Source organism: Callithrix jacchus, chromosome 22, assembly GCF_049354715.1.
Source record: "Callithrix jacchus isolate 240 chromosome 22, calJac240_pri, whole genome shotgun sequence".
Classification (NCBI taxonomy): Eukaryota; Metazoa; Chordata; class Mammalia; order Primates; family Cebidae; genus Callithrix; species Callithrix jacchus.
Window position 1 is genome coordinate 14,228,144 of NC_133523.1, and position 20,387 is coordinate 14,248,530.

The 20,387-nt window shown below is 48.0% G+C and overlaps 1 protein-coding gene across 1 annotated transcript in view; it reads left to right on the forward strand.

Annotated features, from left to right (window-relative positions):
- The window catches only part of CYP4F22 (cytochrome P450 family 4 subfamily F member 22), a 43,105-nt gene extending 25,503 nt beyond the window's left edge, over window positions 1–17,602 (forward strand). The window contains exons 5-14 of the mRNA XM_035285979.3: window positions 2,900–2,953; window positions 3,074–3,201; window positions 3,410–3,531; window positions 5,980–6,247; window positions 9,046–9,112; window positions 9,225–9,354; window positions 13,431–13,564; window positions 14,463–14,527; window positions 15,978–16,060; window positions 16,577–17,602. Of these exons, the coding sequence (XP_035141870.1) occupies window positions 2,900–2,953; window positions 3,074–3,201; window positions 3,410–3,531; window positions 5,980–6,247; window positions 9,046–9,112; window positions 9,225–9,354; window positions 13,431–13,564; window positions 14,463–14,527; window positions 15,978–16,060; window positions 16,577–16,844 (1,319 nt within the window). The 3' untranslated portion in view covers window positions 16,845–17,602. The remainder of the gene's footprint in view (window positions 1–2,899; window positions 2,954–3,073; window positions 3,202–3,409; window positions 3,532–5,979; window positions 6,248–9,045; window positions 9,113–9,224; window positions 9,355–13,430; window positions 13,565–14,462; window positions 14,528–15,977; window positions 16,061–16,576) is intronic.
- The last annotated feature ends 2,785 nt before the right edge of the window (window positions 17,603–20,387 follow it).

Sequence of the window (20,387 nt, forward strand, 5' to 3'; positions counted from 1 at the left end):
TTTGGAGAAGTCTTCCTGGAGGAGGTGTCAGTGAAGTGGGGCCTTGAAGGCTGCCTAGGAGTTTGCCAGACAAGGAGTCGCAGATGGAAGGTCCTACCAGTGCACTGATGTAGATGTGTGAAAATTCCAGGGGAATTCAGGTGACCTAGGGTGGCTGGAGTGAAGGTGATGTGTTGCGAGGAACAGGAAATGAGACTGTCAGTTAAGCAGGAACTGGACTGCAAAGTGAATGAACTTGTACTTTATCCTGGGAGTGATAGGGAGCCATGGGAGGTATTTGAACAAGGGAGCTGTTGACCAGATCTGGGTGTCAGAAAGACTCCTGTGGAGCCTATCTTGGAACCCAGAGCCCAGAGAAGAGAGGAGGGACTAGACTCTCACTTTCCTCTTCGATGCTGCCTCCTCCAGGAAGCCTGCCCTGACTTCCAACAGCCCTTTTTCTGAGCCTTCCTTAGCACTTAGAACACTTCTACCTTCTTGGTAATTGCATGGCATGCTACTGCTTTCCTTTCCTGCCCCACTCAGGAGCTCTTCCAGGGAGAGCATAGATCTGAGCCATCAGTGGGTCCCCAGCATCACCCAGTGTGGGTTGGGCACAGAAAGGCAGCAGAAGAGGCGTGTTGAATAGGAGGATGAGTGGACAGATGACTGTGCATGCAATTGGCCAATTCCCAGGGAGTGTGTGTGTGTGTAGGTGGCTGAGTCACATTCAGGTAAAAATTACTCGAATTTCAGGTACTTTCTTCCTGGGCGTCTCCCCATTCAGCCCCATATCCATTCAGTATATAGAAGTATCCATCCATCCATCCATCCATCCATCCATCCATCCACATATCCATTATCTACTCATTCATTCACCCACCTACTCATCCATCCACCATCCACCCATCAACTTATCTATCCATCCATTCATCTATCTACCCATCCACCCATCCACTCATCCATTTATCCACCCACTCAACCATCCACCATCCACCCATCAACTCATCCAACCATCCAACCATCCATCCATTCATCTATCCGCCCAGCCATCCATCTATTCATCCATTTATTCACTCATTCATTCATCCACCTGCTCATGCATCCACCATCCACCCATCAATTAATTCATCCATCCATCCATCAGCCATCCATTCATCCATCCATCTACCCACCCACCATCTATCCATTCGTTATTCATCCATCCACTCATCTATCCACCCTCTACCCATCCACCATCCATCTATCCATTCATCCACCCACCCACCCACCATCTATCCATCTGCTATTCATCCATCCATCCATGTACTCATCTGTCCATCTACTCATCCATCCACTCATTTATTCTTTCATTCATCTATCTTTTAATCGACTTATTTATTCCTTTAATAAAAATTTATTTCATATCAATGTATCAGTGACCATCATGAACCCTCCTGTTAAGGGGCTTGTAACTGGGTGGATACAATCCAGAGTGACTGCTGGGTCAGGGGTGGGGTGAAGCATTCAAGTTGAGACCACAGGATGAGGGAAGAGTGTCTGGGGCCGAGACAGCAACCAGAAGAAAGTCTCAGAGCAGAGAGAGCACGTCTTTTTTGAGGAGTTGAGAAAACTTCTGTGGTGTGGCTGGGCATGGTGGCTCAAGCCTGTAATCTCAGTACTTTGGGAGGCTGAACTTGGAGGATCGCTTGAGCTCAGGAGTTTAAGACCAGCCTAGGCAACATGGCAAGACCCTGTCTATACAAAACATTAAAAACTTAGCCAGGCATGGTGGTGTATGCCTGTAGTCCCAGCTACTCGGGAGCCTGAGGTAGGAAGATCGCTTGAGTCCAGGAATAGGAGACAGCAGTGAGCTCTGACTGTGCCACACACCCCAGCCTGGGTGACAGAGCAAGACCCCATCTCAAAAAAAAAAAAGTTCTGTTGTGTTAGTTCTGTGATGTTGAATGGTGGGTGGAAGACAGAGGTGTCTTGAGAGAGAGCTGAACAAAGGCAAATCATTCAGGGCTTTGAAAATGGGCTGGTATGTGAGAGCGATGGGTGGTGAGCAGGAAGGGGCATGGTCAGATCTGATAGTCAGGTGAGATTCTTCTGGGGCCAGCATGAGGGACACATTGGAAAGGGTGAGGCAGGAGGCTGGGAGCACAGGAGATGTGATTCAGATGGCCTGAACTGGAGAAAAAATGGGGGTGGGTTAGGGGAAGACTCAGGTAAAGAAGGGCATTCTGGATAGACAGCTCAGCCTGGCCAAAAGTTCAGAGGTGATCCACAGCATGTGTGAGAATAGGGTTATCTGGTGTATGTTGAAGGATGAGTTGGGAGAGGCATGGAAGGGCCAGATGGAATAGGGTTTCGATCCTAGGCTGAGCCTGACTTTTTACAAGGGCAATGGGGAGCCCTGGGAGGCATTTGAGCAGTGGAGACTCATGTTCAGATCAGTGTTTTATGAGGCTCTTTCTTGGATAGGTGTGGAGGATGGACTGGAGGAATGCTGTGGGAGGTCAGAGCCTAGTGAGGAGGCCTAAGGAAGTCATAAGCAAGGTCAAGGTTAGAACTCGGTTTTGAGGCCTGGCATGGTGGCTTATGCTTGTAATCCTAGTACTTTGGGAGGCCAAGGCAGGTGGATCACTTGAGGTTAGGAGTTCGAGACCAGCCTGGCCAATATGGTGAAGCCCCATTTCTACTGAAAATACAAAAAAAATTAGCCAGGTATGATGGTGGGCGCCTGTAATCCCAGCTACTCAGGATTACTGAAGCAGGAGAATCGCTTGAACCTGTGAGGCGGAGATTGCAGTGAGTGGAGATTGCACCACTGCACTCCATCCTGGGTGACAGAGGAAGACTTTATCTCAAAAACAACAACAAAACAAACAAACAAAAACTCTGTTTTAAGTCTTCATTGCCCCTTTGCCCTCCACAGCTGCCATCGCCCCCAAGGATGACCTCTTCTACGGCTTCCTAAAACCTTGGCTAGGTGAGTGCCAAGTGGGTAGGCTGAGGCTGGGGCTTCAGAGAAGAGAGGGAAGAGCATGGGGTTCCTTGGAGGGTTTCAGAGTAACAGGAGAGGCCCCTAACCTCAGTCTTCTGGGCCCAGGGGATGGGCTGCTGCTCAGCAGAGGTGACAAGTGGAGCCGGCACCGCCGCCTGCTGACACCAGCCTTCCACTTTGACATCTTGAAGCCTTACATGAAGATCTTCAACCAGTGCACTGACACTATGCATGTGAGTCCTAAGGCTTTGTGGGAAGAGAGTGTCTTGGGAGTGAGGCTGGTCCAGGCTCCAACTCATGCTTGGGCAAGGCATGTGACATGAGGAGGCCTCACTTACTTTATCTGTAAAATGAGCTGGTGGTGAAAATGCAGAAGGTCCTTGTCAGGCTGACTCCCCATCTGTGGTTTCCACACGTATTTACCATATATCTCTCTTCCAGGCTAAATGGTGGCGTCTGGCAGAGGGCTCAGTGGTCTCCCTTGATATGTTTGAGCATGTCAGCCTCATGACCCTGGATAGTCTTCAGAAATGTGTCTTCAGCTACAACAGCAACTGCCAAGAGTGAGTGTGACTCTTCTTGGGAAGATGGAACCAGCTGCTCTAGGGGCAAGACAGTGGCAGGAGAAAGGGAACTCCCAGGTTAGACCACTCTGACTTATGGGAGCCCTTCTACTGATGGGCCATGTGGTTCCAGGAAAGTGAGCATCTCTCTGAGCTTCACTATTATTTTTTTAATTAAAAAAATGGACATAATACTTCCTTCCCCATAGTCACTGTATGAGAATTAAATGAGATAATGTGGGTCAATGGCTTGGTACATAGTAGGTGCTTAGTAAATGTTAGTATTTTTTCATTCCACTATGAAGAGTGTGTGGTCTTTGGACAGTGTCCTTCCCACTTTCTGAGGCTCAGTTTCCTTGTTTGTAAAACAAAGATGACCATCTCTTACTCCCTGAGAGATGCTCTAAGGATAAAATGATGCAGCACTGCCCTGGCACATAGTCGATACTCAGAGAATATTTGTTGAGTAAATGAATCAAATAACCAATGACCTGGTTTATTCATTCATCCATCAAATATTCATTGTGTACCTACTATGTGCTTTGGCACCATGCTGTTGCTGTTGAGGACAGCATGGTGAACAACAGTCACAGTTCTGTGAAGTTTATAGTCTAAGTGGGGACATAAGGAATAAGGGAGATAATTAATGCAAAGCTTGCCACACATAGTTGGTCCTCAATAACAAACTAATGACCTTGTTACTTTAGACATTATAAAGGCATGTTCCAGTTGGATAAGGCAAAGTTAGTCTTAGTAATTAAATAATTCAAGATGGCCTTAGAAATTAAATAATTAATTCACCCAAGAAATATTCACTGAGTGCCTATTATGTGCCAGTCCTGAACTAGGTGCTGGGAATACCACAGTCAACAAGAAAGACAAGATGTTGCTTTTCTAGAATTCCCATTTTAGTGGGAAGACAGGCAGTAACCATGAACAAGTAAATAAACAAGAAAACGACAGACTGCAATAAGCGCATGAAAACAAATGCACTTCAGGACTGAGTATAGCTCCCTGCAAGCCGGCTTCACCCTTTAGTTTTTTAAAAATAATAGCTTTATTGAGTTACAATTCTCATACTATGCAATTTACTCATTTAAAGAATACACTTGAATTGCTTTTAGTATATTCAGAGTTGTGCAACAATTACTGTAGTAGATTTTAGAATATTTTCATCAATCCTCCCCCATCCCAAGAAACTTTATACACTTTAGCAATCCTTCCCCTTCCCTTTCTCCTTCAGGTCTAGGTAATCACTTATCTACTTTCTGTCTCTATAAATTTGCCTGTTACGGATATTTCACACAGATGGAATCATACAGACTTTTGTGTCTGGCTTGTTTCACCAAGCATAATGTTTTAAAGGCTCATCCATATTGTAGCATGTATCGGTTATTTCTTTTCATTGGTGAATAATATTCCATTTGCCATATAATACCACATTTTGTTTATCCAGTCATCCATTGATGGACACTGTTTCCTCTTTTTGACTATTTGAATAATCTGCTATTAACATTGATGCACAAGGTTTTGTGTGAAAATTTTAATTCTCTTGACTATATACCTAGGAGCAGAATTGCTGGGTCATATGGTAATTCCATTTTAAACCTTTTGAGGAACTGCTAAACTTTATTTCAGTGGGTTTCAACATAGTACAAAGTGTTTGTACCATTTTGCTCTCCCAACCAGTGATGTGTGAGAGTTCCAATTTCTCCATAGTCTCACTAACACTTGCTTTTTGTTGTTTGTTTGCTTTTTAGAGATAGGGTCTTTTTCCCAGGCTGGAGTGAAGCCCAACACTTGTTATTATAAGTTTTGATTCTAGTCTTCTTAGTTGGGGGAAGTAGTATCTCATTGTGGTTTTGATTTGCATGTCTCTGGTGGCCAACTCTGTTAACTATCTTTTCACTGCTTGTTGGTCATTTCTGTCTTCTTTTGAGAAATGCCTATTCAGATCCATTGGCCATTTTAAAATAAGTTTTAAGAATTCTTTATTTATTTTAGGTATCAATCCCTTATCAGATATATAATTTTCAAATATTTTCTCCCATGCTGAGGAGTGTAGCCATTTAGTTTTAGGGATGCTACAATTACTATGCCTATGTTGAGAGTCCTTATCCCTCTTTGGGCCTGTTTAAAAATATACCTGGAACCAGATGTGGTGGCTCAGGCCTACAACTAAGGACTTTGGAAGGCTGAGGCTGGAGGATCACTTGAGCTCATGAGTTTGGGGCTGCAGTGAGCTATGATTGTGCCACTGCACTCCAGCCTAGGTGACAGAGCAAGAACTTATCTTAAAACAGTAAATAAATAAAATAAAAAATAGAGTTAATAATAGGGCTTCTCTTTGCTGTCTACTCACTGGGGAGAGGAGGCTTATTTTAGCCAAGCCATGGGTGCTGTGCTAAAGGAAGGAGCTGCACTCATGGCTCCCCTTCTCTCTGGCAGGAAGATGAGTGACTATATCTCTGCTATCATCGAGTTGAGCGCTCTGGCTGTCCGGCGCCAGTATCACTTGCACCACTACCTTGACTTTATTTACTACCGAACAGTGGATGGGCGGAGGTTCCGGCAGGCCTGTGACATGGTTCACCACTTCACCACTGAAGTCATCCAGGAAAGGCGGCGGGCACTGCATCAGCAGGGAGCCAAGGCCTGGCTTAAGGCCAAGCAGGGGAAGACCTTGGATTTCATTGATGTGCTGCTCCTGGCCAGGGTGAGGCTGGGCCCTGGAGGGTGGAGTCCTACCTGGGATGGCCTCCCCGGGAATTGCATGTAAAATGACAAATGTGAAAACTCCATTAGGCGTGGTGGGCCACATGTGTAATCCTAGCACTTTGAGAGGCCAAGGTGGGAGAATCACTTGAGGCCTGGAGTTGGAGATCAACCTGGGCAACACAGGGAGACCCCTTCTCTATAAAAAGTAAATAAGTTGGGTGTGGTGCTGCATGCCTGTGGTCCCAGCTACTTGGGAGGCTGAAGCGGGAGTGTGGCTTGAGCCCAGAAGTTGGAGGCTGCAGTGGGCTATGATGGTTCCACTGCATTCCAGCTTGGGCAACAGAGTGAGACTCTGCTTCAGAACAAAACAACACAACACACACACGCAAACCAAAACAAAATTCACATGGGTCTGAGATGGGGTCAGAACAAGTAAGACCCACTGGGTGAGTATTCTTGGGCTGCCATTACAAAGTACCACAAACTAAATGGCCCAAACATCAGCTATTTATTCTCTCACAGTTCTGGAAGCTAGAGGTCCAAGATCAAGGTATCTGCAGGGCTGGTTTCTTCTAAGGGCCGTGAAGGATGAATCTGTTCCAGCCCCTGCTCCCCGGCTTGCAGAAAGCTGTCTTCTCCCTGTGTCTGTGGATCATCTTCCCTCTGTGCTTGTCTCTGTCTTCATCAATTTGTATAAGGATATCAGTCACGTTGGATTAGGGCCCCACCCTAATGAGTTCATTTTGCCTTGATTACTTTTGCAAAGACTCTCTCCAAACATGGTCATGGCATGAGGTATCAGAAGTTAGGACTTATGAATTTTAGGGGTTGGGGGCAGGGCACTATTCAGCTCATAACAATCGCAAAGATGAAACACATGACCTTGAAGAGATGGGACGCTTGCAGAGGTGTATGGTCACTCATTGATGTGTCTGTGGACCTTTTGGGTTCTGGATTCAAATAGTCCTGGATTCCAGTTCTGGCTCTGTTGCTTAGAGGATGTTTGAGCTTAGTTTCAGTTTCCCCACTTACACGCTGGTGATCACAAAACCTGACCATAGGGTTGTTGTCAGGCAGCCAGTGGGATGCTTGGTGTTAGAGGCTGCTCCAGAAACATGACCTCCCTTCTTCTCCTCACCGTTGACTTTCCATCCCTCTTTCCATCTTTCTTTTCTTTTTTCTTGTTTTTAAAAAATTTAATTTAAATTAAATTAAAGTTCCAGGATAGGCTGGGTGCTATGTCTCATGCCCATAATCCCAACACTTTGGGAGGCTGAGGCAGGTGGATCACCTGAGTTCAGGAGTTTGAGACCAGCCTAGCCAACATGTTGAAACACCATCTGCACTAAAAATAGAAAAAAAAAAAAAAAAAAAAAAAAAACTAGCCAGGCATGGTGGCATGCACCTGTAATCCTAGCTGCTCTAGAGGCTGAGGCAGGAAAATCGCGTGAAGCCAGGAGGCGGAGGGTGTAGTGAGCCAAGATCGCACCACTGCACTCCAGCCTGGCAGCAAGAGCAAAACTCCATCTCAAAAAAAAATTTTTTTAATATAATTTAATTTAAAGTTCCAGGATACATGTGTAGGACATGCAGGTTTGTTACATAGGCAAATATGTGCCATGGTGGTTTGCTGCACCCATCAACCCATCACCTAGGTATTAAGCCCAGCATGCATTTGCTGTTTATCCTGATGCTCTCCCTCCTCCACCCTCCTGACAGGCCCCAAGTGTGTGTTGTTTCCCTCCCTGTGTCCGTCTGTTTTCATTGTTCCGCTCCCACTTATAAGTGGAAACATGTGGTGTTTGGTTTTCTGTTCCTACCTTAGATTGCTAAGAATGATGGCTTCCAGCTCCATTCAGTTGCCTGCAAAGGACATAATCTTGTTCCTTTTTGTGGCTGCATAATATTCCATGGTGTACATGCACCACATTTTCTTTATCCGGTCTTTCATTGATGGGCATTTGAGTTGATTCCATGTCTTTGTTATTGTGAGTAGTGCTGTAATGAACATATGCGTGGATGTATCTTTATAATAGAATGACTTATATTTCTTTGGGTATATACTAAGTAATGGGATTGCAGGGTCAAATGGTATTTCTGGTTCTAGGTTTTTGGGGAATTGCTATACTGTCTTCCATAATGGTTGAACTAATTTACATTACCACCAACAGCGTAAAAGCATTCCTATTTCTTCATAGCCTCAGCAGGTCTTGCTCCGTCACCGAGGCTGAAGTGCAGTGATGCAGTCATGACTCACTGCAGCCTTGACCTCCTGGGCTCAATCCTCCTGCCTCAGGTTCACCAGTAGCTGGGATTACAGGCTTGCATCACCAAGACTGGCTAATTATTTTTTGTAGAAACGGGGTCTTATTATATTGCCCAGCCTAGTCTTGAACTCCTAGGCTCAAGTGATCTTACCAGGTGTCGTAGCTCATGCCTAAATCCCAGCATTTTGGGAGGATGAGGCAGGTGGATCACTTGAGGCCAGGAGTTTGAGACCAGCCTGACCAACATGGTGAAGCCCCATCTCTACTAAAAATATAAAAATTAGCTGGTTATGGCAGTGTGCACCTGTAATTCCAGCTATTTGGGAGGCTGAGGCATGAGAATTGCTTGAACCTGAGAGGCAGAGGCTGTAGTGAGCTGAAATTGAGCCATTGCACTCCAGCCTGGGTGATGGAGTGAGACTCCATCTTGGAAAAAAAAGATGTGGGGGAGATATCTGAGTTTTGAGGAGCCCCTAGGAGGCAGAGAGTGGGATGAAGTGGCCTGAGCATCCTCTACTGCCCATTCCAGGATGAAGATGGAAAGGAACTGTCGGACGAGGATATCCGAGCCGAGGCAGACACCTTCATGTTTGAGGGTGAGGACATGGGGTGAGACTGGAGGCAGGCAGGAAGGGGCATCATTGTGTGTAGATACCGTTTCTGCTTTTTTCAGGCAGCCTCCATTCACACACCCTTATGTGCCTGCAGGTCATGACACAACATCCAGTGGGCTCTCCTGGGTGCTGTTCAATTTGGCAAAGTATCCAGAATACCAGGAGAAATGCCGGGAAGAGATTCAGGAAGTCATGAAAGGCCGGGAGCTGGAGGAGCTGGAGTGGTGAGTGTGGGGTCAGGGGAATGAAGGGGGCAAGTTGGGGTCAGGGGAATGAAGGGGGCAAGTTGAGGCCAGAGCTTTAAGTGTAAACCTCTGCTCTCCCACGTATTTATTGTGTGACCTCAGAGAAGCTTTAGCTCCTTGAATTGCAATTTCTTCAACTATGAAATGGGGGTGGTGGTAGTGCCTATTCCTGCCTCATGATGCAGAAGTTCTCAAAGTGTCTTAGTCAGCAATTGTTGCAATAATGCCGCATAACAAACAGCCCCCAAACTTAGTGATTTATAGCAAGCATTTATTTCTTGCTTTTGCATGCACACATTTCTAGCTCTTGTCTGCTCATTAGTCTAGTTGCTGCTGGACTTGGCTGAGTAGAGTGGAAGTTGCTTTCAAACTAAGAGCTGGGCTCAGATATACTTCATATACTTCCTCTCTGGTCTCTTTGGACCAGAGGCTACTACCCTGGGTCATGTTCTTCTCAAGGCAGATTTCAGAAGCACAAAAAGCCACAAAATTTAAAAGCTCTGCTTGGGCTGGCTGGGGTGGCTCACGCCTGTAATCCCAGCACTTTGGGAGGCTGAGGTGGGCAGATCACCTGAGGTCAGGAGTTTGAGACCAGTCTGGCCAACATGGTGAAATCTAGTCTCTACTAAAAACACAAAAATTAGCTAGGAATGGTGGCAGGCACCTGTAATCCCCCCTACTCAGGAGGCTGAGGCAGGAGACTTGAACCTGGGAGGTGGAGATTGCAGTGAGCTGAGATTGCGCCACTGCACTCCAGTCTGGGCTACAAGAGTGAAACTCTATCTCTTAATAAATAAATAAAGATTAAAAAAATAAAAAATAAAAATAAAAAAGCCAGGTGTGATGGCTCACGCCTGTAATCTCACACTTTGGGAGGCCAAGGCGGGCAGATCACCTGAGGTCGGGAGTTCGAGATCAGCCTGACCAATATAGAGAAACCCTGTCTGTACTCAAAATATGAAATTAGCTGGGCATGGTGGTGTATGCCTGTAATCCCAGCTGCTTGGGAGGCTGAGGCAGGAGAATCACTTGAACCCAGGAGGTGGAGTTAGCGGTGAGCTGAGATTGTGCCACGGCACTCCAGCCTGGGCAACATGAGTGAAACCCATCTCAAAAAAGGAATATAAATAAATAAAAAATAAAAGCTCTGCTTGCATTAGAGCATTGCATTGGCTAAATTAAGTCACGTGACCAAGCCCAGTATGAAAGGGGCAGGACGAATACTCCACTCACCTGAGGATAAGGCACTGCAGAATCATGTGACAAAGGGTACAGGTATATAATTCTAATTCAGGGATGAAATGGAGAATCAGAAACTATAATTCACTCTATCAAATGCATGCTATTTAGAGCTGATTCTGGGTGAAGAAAAGAAAACCTAGCATTGGGCTGGGCACGGTGGCTCACACCTGTAATCCCAGCACTTCGGGAGGCTGAGGTGGGCACATTCCTTAAGCTCAAGTGTTTGGGACCAGCCTGGGCAACATGGCGAAACCCTGTCTCAATTAAAGATACAAAAGTTAGCTGGGCCGGGTGGCGCGTGCCTGTAGCCCCAACTACTTGAGAGGCTGAGGTGGGAGGATCACTTGAACCCAGGAGGTGGAGCCTGCGGTGAGTCAAGATTATGCCACTGCACTCCAACCTGGGTGACAGAATGAGACCCTGTCTCAATAAATAAATAAATAAATAAATAAATAAAATAAAATAAAAAAAGAAAAAGAAAAAGAAAACACAGCATTAAACAGCATCAGCTCACACAGTGAGGAGGTTCCTTTTGGTTCTATTTCAACCTTTTGCATTATGACCTCAGGAAGACATGCTTAGTGGGGTGCTAATGTATCCTGAATGCTTTGCTAATCTTCCTTTCAAACAAATGGAGGCGATGTCTCAGGTTTGGAGAGCTGGGCAGGAGTTTGTGTATAGCCACAGTTTAATAACACACTCCTGTTAATAACACGCTCCTATTAATATAACACACTCCTGTTAATAACACACTCCTGTTTTCACAGTGGTGTTTGTATGGGTGAATATCTTTATGCCAGGGATGCTGTTAGCCCTTTATAGAAACATGAAGTTTCTTTTATTTGAAGAAACAGGCTGGAGTGTAGTGGCACAGTCACAGCTCACTGCAGCCTCAAACTCCTGGGCTCAAGCAATCCTCCTGCCTCAGCCTCCTGAGTAGGTGGGACTATAAGTGTGTGCCACCACAACTGGCAAATTTTTAAAATTTTTTGTAGAGATGGGGACTGGCTATGTTGCCCAGGCTGGTCTCAAATCCCTGAGCTCAAGCGATCCTTGTTCTTTGGCCTCCCAAAGTGCTGGGATTATAGGCATCAGCTACTGTGCCCAGCCATAAAGTTTCTTTGAAAGAGAACCTGGGCTGGGCACAGTGGCTCACGCCTTTAATCCCAGAGCTTTAAGAGGCTGAGGTGTGTGCATCGCTTGAGGCCAGAAGTTGGAGACCAACCTGGGAAACATGGTGAAACCCCGTCTCTACTACAGACACAAAAATTAGCTGGTGTATTGGCACGCACCTGTAATCCTAGCTGCTGGAGAGGCTGAGGCATGAGAATTGCTTGAACCTGAGAGGTGAAGATTGCAGTGAGCCAAGATCACACCACTGCACTCCAGCCTGAGTGAAAGAGCAAGACTGTCAAAAAAGAAAGGAAACCTGTTGATTTAAAGAAACTAATCTAGAACATGAACCAAGAGTTATCATTAGCCCAGTCTTGGGCCCTAAAGTCCAAAGGAAAATATATTAAGTAAATAATATTATAAGGAGATAGTGCAATTTTTTTGGGGGGGGGAATAGGATCTTACTCTGTGGCCCAGGCAGGAGTACAGTGGCATGACCATAGCTCAGTATAGCCTCAACCTCCTGGGCTCCTGAGTAGCTGGGACCACAGGTGTGTGCCATCATGCCCAGCTAATTTTTTTAATGTTTGGTAGAGATGGGGGTCTTTCTTTCTTGCCCAGGCTGGTCATGAACTCCTGGGCTCAAGTCATCCACCTACTTCAGCCTCTCAAAGTTCTGGGATGTGTGAGCCACCATGCCTGGCCTGAACCAGTTTTTTTTTTTGAGACAGAGTCTTGCTGTGTTGCCTAGGCTAGAGTGCAGTGGTGTGATCTCTGCTCATTGCAGCCTCTGCCTCCTGGGTTTAAGCAATTCTCCTGCCTCAGCCTCCCAAGTAGCTGGGACAACAGGCTGTGCCACCACACCTAACTAATTTTTTTTTATTTTTAGTATAGACAGGGTTTCACTGTGTTAGCCAGGATGGCCTCAATCTCTTGACCTCATGATCCACCAGTCTTAGCCCCCCAAAGTGCTGGGATTACAGGCATGAGCCACTGCGCCCGCCACCCCCCCCCCTTTTTTTAAAGATAAGATTCTTTCTCTGTAGCCCAGGCTGGAGTGTAATGGTGTGATCTCATCTCACTGCCACCTCTGTCTCCCAGGTTCAAGCAATTCTCTTGCCTCGGCCTCCCGAGTAGCTGAGGCTACAGGTGCCCGCTACCATGCCCAACTAATTTTTGTGCTTTTTAGTAAATATGGGGTTTCGCCATGTTGGCCAGGCTGGTCTCAAACCCCTAACCTCCAACGATCCATCCACCTTGGACTCCCCAAGTGCTGGGATCATAGGCGAGAGCCACTGTACCCATCCTGCATCAGTTGTTTAAGTACAGAAGTGGATGATATAAACTGGCATATTACTGTTTCCCTGAGTCACCCTGGCTGTCCTGGCACCTTGCCTAGGTGACCCTTGACCTCCAAATAATTAATTAAAGGGTTAATGTCGGGCCCAGTAGAGGGCCCAGTGCTAGTGCTGTTCTGAGTGATCGGTGCTCAGATACTTTGCATCCTAAGTATTAGTAATACCCACCTGTGCATGAAACAATTGCAAATGGCAGAAGTTGGGGCAAGTCTAAAATCCTGGACTGGTCTCCTGCCCAGCTGCCCCTGAGTGTGTGTGTGTGTGTGTGTGTGTGTGTGTGTGTGTTTGGGGGAGGTGGTGTCATGGTGGCTTGGCCTCTAATTATAGCTCCATTCTCCCCAGGGATGATCTGACTCAGCTGCCCTTCACAACTATGTGCATTAAGGAGAGCCTGCGCCAGTACCCACCTGTCACTCTTGTATCTCGGCGCTGCACGGAGGACATCAAGCTCCCAGATGGGCGCATCATACCCAAAGGTGCCCGCCGTGTTTCCCCTGCTGCTGGTGCACTGCCTCCAGTGATGTAGCTGCTCTATTGTCCATGGGGGACCTGGCCGTGCCTGCCCCGGGTGCACTATCCCTGCAGATGGGGCAGCTCTTTGTGTACCTGTTGCTTCTGGGGTGCTCGGGGAAATCCAGTGGTGTGTGCAAGGAATAGAGCCAGGTGAGTCCAGGTGGCAAGGAAGGAGGCAGTGTTGCAGGGATGGGTCTGTGAGGGTGCAGTTGGGGAGCGTCAGTTTCATTCAGTTGTCAGTTACTCCTGGAGACCAAGCCCTGTCTTGGTTGATGCTGGGGATTCTGGCTCAGGTTTTCAGTAGTGCCCATTCTTGGGGAGATACAGCAGGGCACAGACATCCCCAGGGATGTGGAGTCAGGACTAGGCTAAAGGGAGAGATAAGGGCTGGAATAGCTCAAATATGGAGAGGAATGCAGGGAGGGCTGCCTGGAGGAGGGAATGTAGGAGGTGAGGCTTGGAGTGTGGAAGTGAAAGAGTGAGCACGTTTATGGAGTAGAGCCTCAGGATGCAGATCGTGAAAGGCCTGGAGTGCCAGGTGATGGCACTTGAACTGAATCCTAGGGCAGCAGGGAGCCAAGGTAGGTGTTTGAGCTGAAGAGGAGCAATGTCAGATCTGTGAGTGGGAAAGATCCCCATGTGGCCAGCGTGGCAGCAAGAAAGAAAGGAGATGATAGAGTCCTCTTAGGGAAAGGCGGGAAGAGTGGATGGAGCAGCAGAATTTTTTAGAGAAGGATGGACAGAAGGTGGTGGCAGATGGCTCCTGGACACATCATGTCTCCAGGGAGACCCAAGGAGGGCGATGTTTTTGGAGGAGACCCAGGCTCCCCTTTGGCTCACTGATCCCATCTTTCCCCACAGGAATCATCTGCTTGGTCAGCATCTATGGGACCCACCACAACCCCACAGTATGGCCTGACTCCAAGGTCAGTGAGTGCCTGCCCAACCCTCCCTGCCCTCAGTTCCTCCCCTCCCCTGTGTCCCAGGGAGCCAGAGAGCAGGGCCGGTTGCAGGGTCTGAGTGCGCATTCCCCTCCCCCTTGCCATTTAGCCATCTCTTCACCCACTTGTTGTTAATTCATTAGGGCAAAAATATTTACTGAGCACCTACTGTGTGCCAGAGGGTGTGCTGGGCTCTGACAATAGAGAATGGTACTGTCTTTGCCCTCACAGAGCTGACAGTGAAGTTTGGGGAAGACAATAAACAAATAAATAAGATTTGGGGTATTGATACATGCACAAAAGAAAAAAAACCGGACCGGTTCCAGTTTACAAGTGCAGTTGGTCACACTCGTAATCCCAGCACTTTGGGAGGCCGAGGCAGAAGGATCACTTGGGACCAGGAGTTTGAGACCAGCCTGGGCAACATAGCGAGACCCCCATCTCTACCAAAAAGGAAAAAGCTGACCCAACATGATGGCTTGTGCCTGTAATCCCAGTGTTTTGAGAGACCAAGATGGAAGGCTTATTTGAGGCCAGAAGTTCCAGCCCAGCCCAGCCTGGGCAACACAGTGAGACCCTATTTCTACAAAAACTTAGCCAGCCATGGTGATGCATGATGCACACCTGTAGTGTCAGCCACTCAGGAGGCTGAGGCAGGAGGATCACTTGAGCTCAACAGTTCAAGGTTGCAATGAGCTATTTTTTTCTTTTTTTGAGATGGAGTCTTGCTCTTTCACCCATGCTGGAGTGCAGTGGTGCCATTTTGGCTCACTGCAACCTCTACCTCCCCATATTTAAGCGATTCTCCTGCCTCAGTCTCCCAAGTAGCTGGGATTACAGGTGCCCACCAACATGCCCAACTAATGTTTTGATACTTTTATTAGAGACAGGGTTTCACCATGTTGGCCAGGCTGGTCTCAAACTCCTGACCTCAGGTGATCCATCTGCCTCAGGCTCCCAAAGTGCTGGGATTACAAGCGTGAGCCACTGCGCCCAGCCTGCAATGAGCTATGACCATGCCACTGTACTGCAGCCTGAAACCCTGTCTCTAACACACAAACACAGACAGATAAATAAATAAATAAATAAATAAATAAATAAATAAAAGCTGGTGGAGGGGGTACTTAACTCAAGTGGTTATGAAAGGCCTTGCCAAGGAGAAGTTTGAGCTGAGACCCTAGGGGATGAAGGAGCAGGGAGAAGCATGTTCTAGGCAGAGGAAACAGCAGGTGCAAAAGCCCTGAGGTGGAATCTCACTGGTATGTGTGAACAGCAGAAGCAGGCAGGTGTGGCTGCATTGCGGTGAGTGCAAGGTGGAATGGAAGAGGTGGCCTTGAGGTGCTCTCCATCCATCTGTACTGACGCCCCAGAGGCTCAGGGAAGAGGGCCAGGCTGGGGCAGCCCTTAGACTCATCTCCAGGCTGTTCCTGCCTAGGTGTACAACCCTTACCGCTTTGACCCGGACAACCCACAGCAGCGCTCTCCACTGGCCTATGTGCCCTTCTCTGCAGGACCCAGGTAACCCCTCTATTTCCCCCAGTCCAAGCCAGCTGTGGAGGAACAGAGGCAGGGAAAGATCAGGAATGTGCCTCTCAAGAGCAGAGACCAGATGGCACCCAGGTGTCCTTTCTGAAAACCCAACGCCCTCTCCCCAGTGCGCCAGGATGTCCTCAAATCAGACTCTGCAATAGCATCCTGGGTATTGAGCACCGACGGTGTGCGACGGTGTGCCAGGCCCTGAGTTCTGGGCTCCCACGCTCCCATTGGCTCTATGATACCTTCGTCCCCATTTTACAGATGAAGGAACTGAGACAGAGGGGGTGCCATGCATCTGGGACACACAGCTAGTAAGAGGCTGCACCAGGATTCAAACACTCAACCCCAAGGTCCCATTCATTGAGCGATTTGTGGGATCTCACTTTAACCCTCACCCAGCCCAGGATGCTTTCTTCATTTTCGAGAGAAGGCATACGACGCCCAGGGACCTGTGCTCACACAGAAGCTGGGCCTGAGCCCTGTCCCCTCTTCCTCCAGGAACTGCATCGGACAGAGCTTCGCCATGGCGGAGATGCGCGTGGTCGTGGCACTAACGCTGCTACGTTTCCGCCTGAGCGTGGACCGAACGCGCAAGGTGCGGCGGAAGCCGGAGCTCATCCTGCGTACGGAGAATGGCATCTGGCTCAAGGTGGAGCCGCTGCCTCCGCGGGCAAGAGCGGATCCCGGGGGTCCAGGCCCCGCCCAGACAGGCCAAGACCCCGTCCCCGAAGGACCAGGCCACGCCCCAAAGATCCCGAGGGCATAGGCCACTCCCCTTGAAGTCCAGGTTCAACTCCTGGATGACCAGGCACAGCTGTTGAGCAGCCGGGTGGTGCTGACCATGCCCGTCAAGGCAAGACTCCGCCCCTTAGAGGGTCTAATCCCGCCCCTTGAGACTTAGGTCCCGCCCCCTGACTTCTCTCACCTGTCCTGTTTGAGGGACCAGGCTCGGCCCTGCCCCCTAGGGCTCAGGCCCCGACCTTCAGGATCCGCCCCCAGGATCCTAGGCTTGTAGTCCTCAGGCCACGCCCCTGAGGATCCAGGTCTCCAGGCCTTGCCCACTGAGCCTTCGGAGGACCTAAGACCCAACTCTGACTCAGGGTCCACCCTCTACTGGCTGAACCCCTGGCGGTTTTCTAAATTGAGGACTTGAAAGCTGGAGTCTGAGGTCAGAGCTTTGAACCTGGACATCGCTTACATGAGACTCTCAGCTCATATGGGCAAACGGCTCAGGCATAAGGCTGCATCTTGGGCTCAGGACTGCTTACTTTTGTTTTGTAAACTCAGACCCTTGCAAGCCCCTTCCTTCCTCCCTTGCTCAAAGACCTTTTGCTGAGTGTTCTGTTTTTGTAGAAGAAAAGCAAAGGATGCAGACCTCCCCCACCCTCCACCCTCAAGCTCAGACAGACCCTTACCTGTGGAGCCCCTAGCATTGGAATGAGGGACTCTGCAACTGAGCAAAGCTGCGGGATAGGAGGCTGGAAAGCCATTTGTCCTAGGACATAAACTCAGATTTTTTTGGGACAGTGTGTGTGTTCATTTGTTTCGTCAAGAGATCACATACTGATTGTTTGCCGGCACTGCTTCAGAACCACAGGCAGGTGCCAATTTCTGCCTTGTTGGAAATAGATGCTCAGTGTCACAAAAAAAACATTGGCACTGAGACAAAGGATGCAATGCAACTTTTACTTCCTGGACTGCAGGAAGGGTACCCCCGCTAGCCATCATGCCTTGAGAGTACAATGAACAAAGGAAAACACACAAATTTATTTCTTACGCATTTGGGGTCATCCTTATTGATGTGTCTGATCTCCGTTGGCTGGAGCCAGATCCCACAATCTAAACTGAAACCCAATTGGCTAATAACTTAAAACTTTTCTAAACAGGTAAAAGCAATGGGGAGCTGGGACATGCCTGTGAGCATGTCCAGCACAGATATTTTGGTTAAAATACAAGGACATAGAATGTACTACGTGCCTGTCAGCATGGCATGTCTAACAGCTACATAGAATAGGGCTTAACAAAGTTATTAGCACACTTATTGTTTAACAAGAAAGGAAACTTTAAAAAGGAACTTTTCTATTTCCCACAGCATTCTCAGGGGGTGGGGGCAGATGTTGAACAGATAATTCCACATGTAAATGTTTATTTACAACCCGGGACAGGTGCTCCAAAGGAGAGGCCCTGGGTGCGGATAAATATGGCAGATGGATGGGGAGCGGGTCAGGGAGAACTTCTCTGATGCTGAAGTGGAAATTGAGTGGGTTAAGGGAAGAGAAGAGTATTCCAGGCAGAAGGAACATCTGAAAATGCCCTGAGTTGAGGGAGAGCAGAATGTGTTTGAGAAACTCACCAGGGGCCAGGTGGTTTGATCTGGGAAGTGGGGGCAGAATGAAGAAAGGGACCAAATGCACAGGCTTTATGCTGAGGGTAATAGGGAGCCATGGAGAGCGTGTGAGCAGGATCAGAACAGGACATGGACAGATCTAAGGCTGGCAGGGAGGTGACATGTGGGGGACCACTGGGGGTTGGGACTCTGGGAAAGAGGGAAGCTGAGGTCCAGACAACAGGAAGGGCCAGGATTGGGTGACTATCTAGCAGTGGGAGCTGAGAGGAGGGAGACAGTAAGGGTGATGTTCAGGTATTTGGCTGAGGGAACTGGATGGTGGAGTAGTTCCTGATATGGGAATATAAAAGGTGGGGGCCAGATGTGGTGCTTATACCTGTAATCCCGGCACTTTGGGAGGCTGAGGCTAGAGGATGCTTTGATACCAGGAGTTACAGACCAGTCAGAGCAACATAGTGAGATTCCATTTCTACAAAATTAAAAAATTAGCCAGGCATGGTGGTGCACATCTGTAGTCCCAGCTGCTTAGGAAGCTGAGGCAGGAGGATCCCTTGAGGTGAGGAGTTTGAGGCTGCAGTGAGCTATGATCGCACCACTACACTCCAGCCTAGGCAACAGAGCAAGACTCTGTCTCAAAAACATAATATGGGCAATGACAATGTCAGGAATTTTATGTACATAAAATGCTACCCAAAGGGAAGATGATACTGCTATTATACTACGTATATATGCACTCTATATATACCATCATTTTATATATATAGTGGTGGTATAATAGTAGTATCATCTTCCTTTTGGGTGGTATTTGCCTGTAGACTATTTCCATCTAGGTTACTAGAGACAATAATAATATTAATTCCACAGGCTGGGTGCGGTGGCTCATGCCTGTAATCCCAGCACTTTGGGAAGCCAAGATGGGTGGATTACCTGAGGTTAGGAGTTTGAGACCAGCCTGCCCAACATGGTGAAACCCTGTCTCTACTAAAAATACAAAAATTAGCCAGGTGTGGTGGCAGGTGCCTGTAATCCCTGTTACTCGGGAGGCTGAGGCAGGAGAATTGCTTGAACCTGGGAGGTGGAGGTTGCAGTGAGCCCAGATCGCACCACTGCGCTCCAGCCTGCGTGACAGAGTGCGATTCTGTCTCACAAAAAAAATTAATTTAACAAATATTTCTTGGGCAATCTGCTGTGAGACAGGCGCTGGTTGAGCCCTAGGTTCCTAGAGTTGACCACTAGGGAGGAGACACAATAAATAAATAAATTCACACAGGGCCTTTTCTGGGACTTTAATTGTGACAGAAATGGGGAGTTCTTAGCAGAGGAGGGAAAAGATTTGTTATACGAACTTTTTCTTTTGAGACAGGGTCTTGCTTTGTGGCCTAGGCTGGTGTGCAGGGGTGTAACCATAGCTCACTGCAGCCTTGACCTCTTTGGGCTCAAGCAATCCTCCTGCTTCGGCCTCCTGAGTAACTGGGACCACAGGCATGCGCCACTACACCCGGCTAATTTTTGTATTCATTGTAGAGACAGGGTCTTACCATGTTGCCCAGGCTGGTCTTGAACTCCTAGTCTCAAGTGATCCTCCCTCCGCAGCCTCCCAAAGTGCTGGGATTACAGTGTAAGTCACTGCACCAGGCCTACCTTAGGACTTTGCTCTGTTGAACAGAGACTCCGTGAGGCAAAGATGAGACTAAGTAGATCAGTTGGGGGGTGACTGCATTCATCCAGGTGAGAGATGATGGTGGCTTCAACCAACCTGGAGTCTTTAGGGGTGATCGAGAGCAATTACATTCCAGGGAGGCATGATTGTTGACGAAGGCAGTGCTGTCAGGCTTGGTGGTGGATCAGATGTGAGGTTTGAAAGAAGGTAGGGACTCTAGGTTTGGGCTTGAACATCTGGAAAAATGGAACTGCCATTAGCTGACATGGGGAATGCTGAGTGGAGTAAGTGGTTTTGTGGGA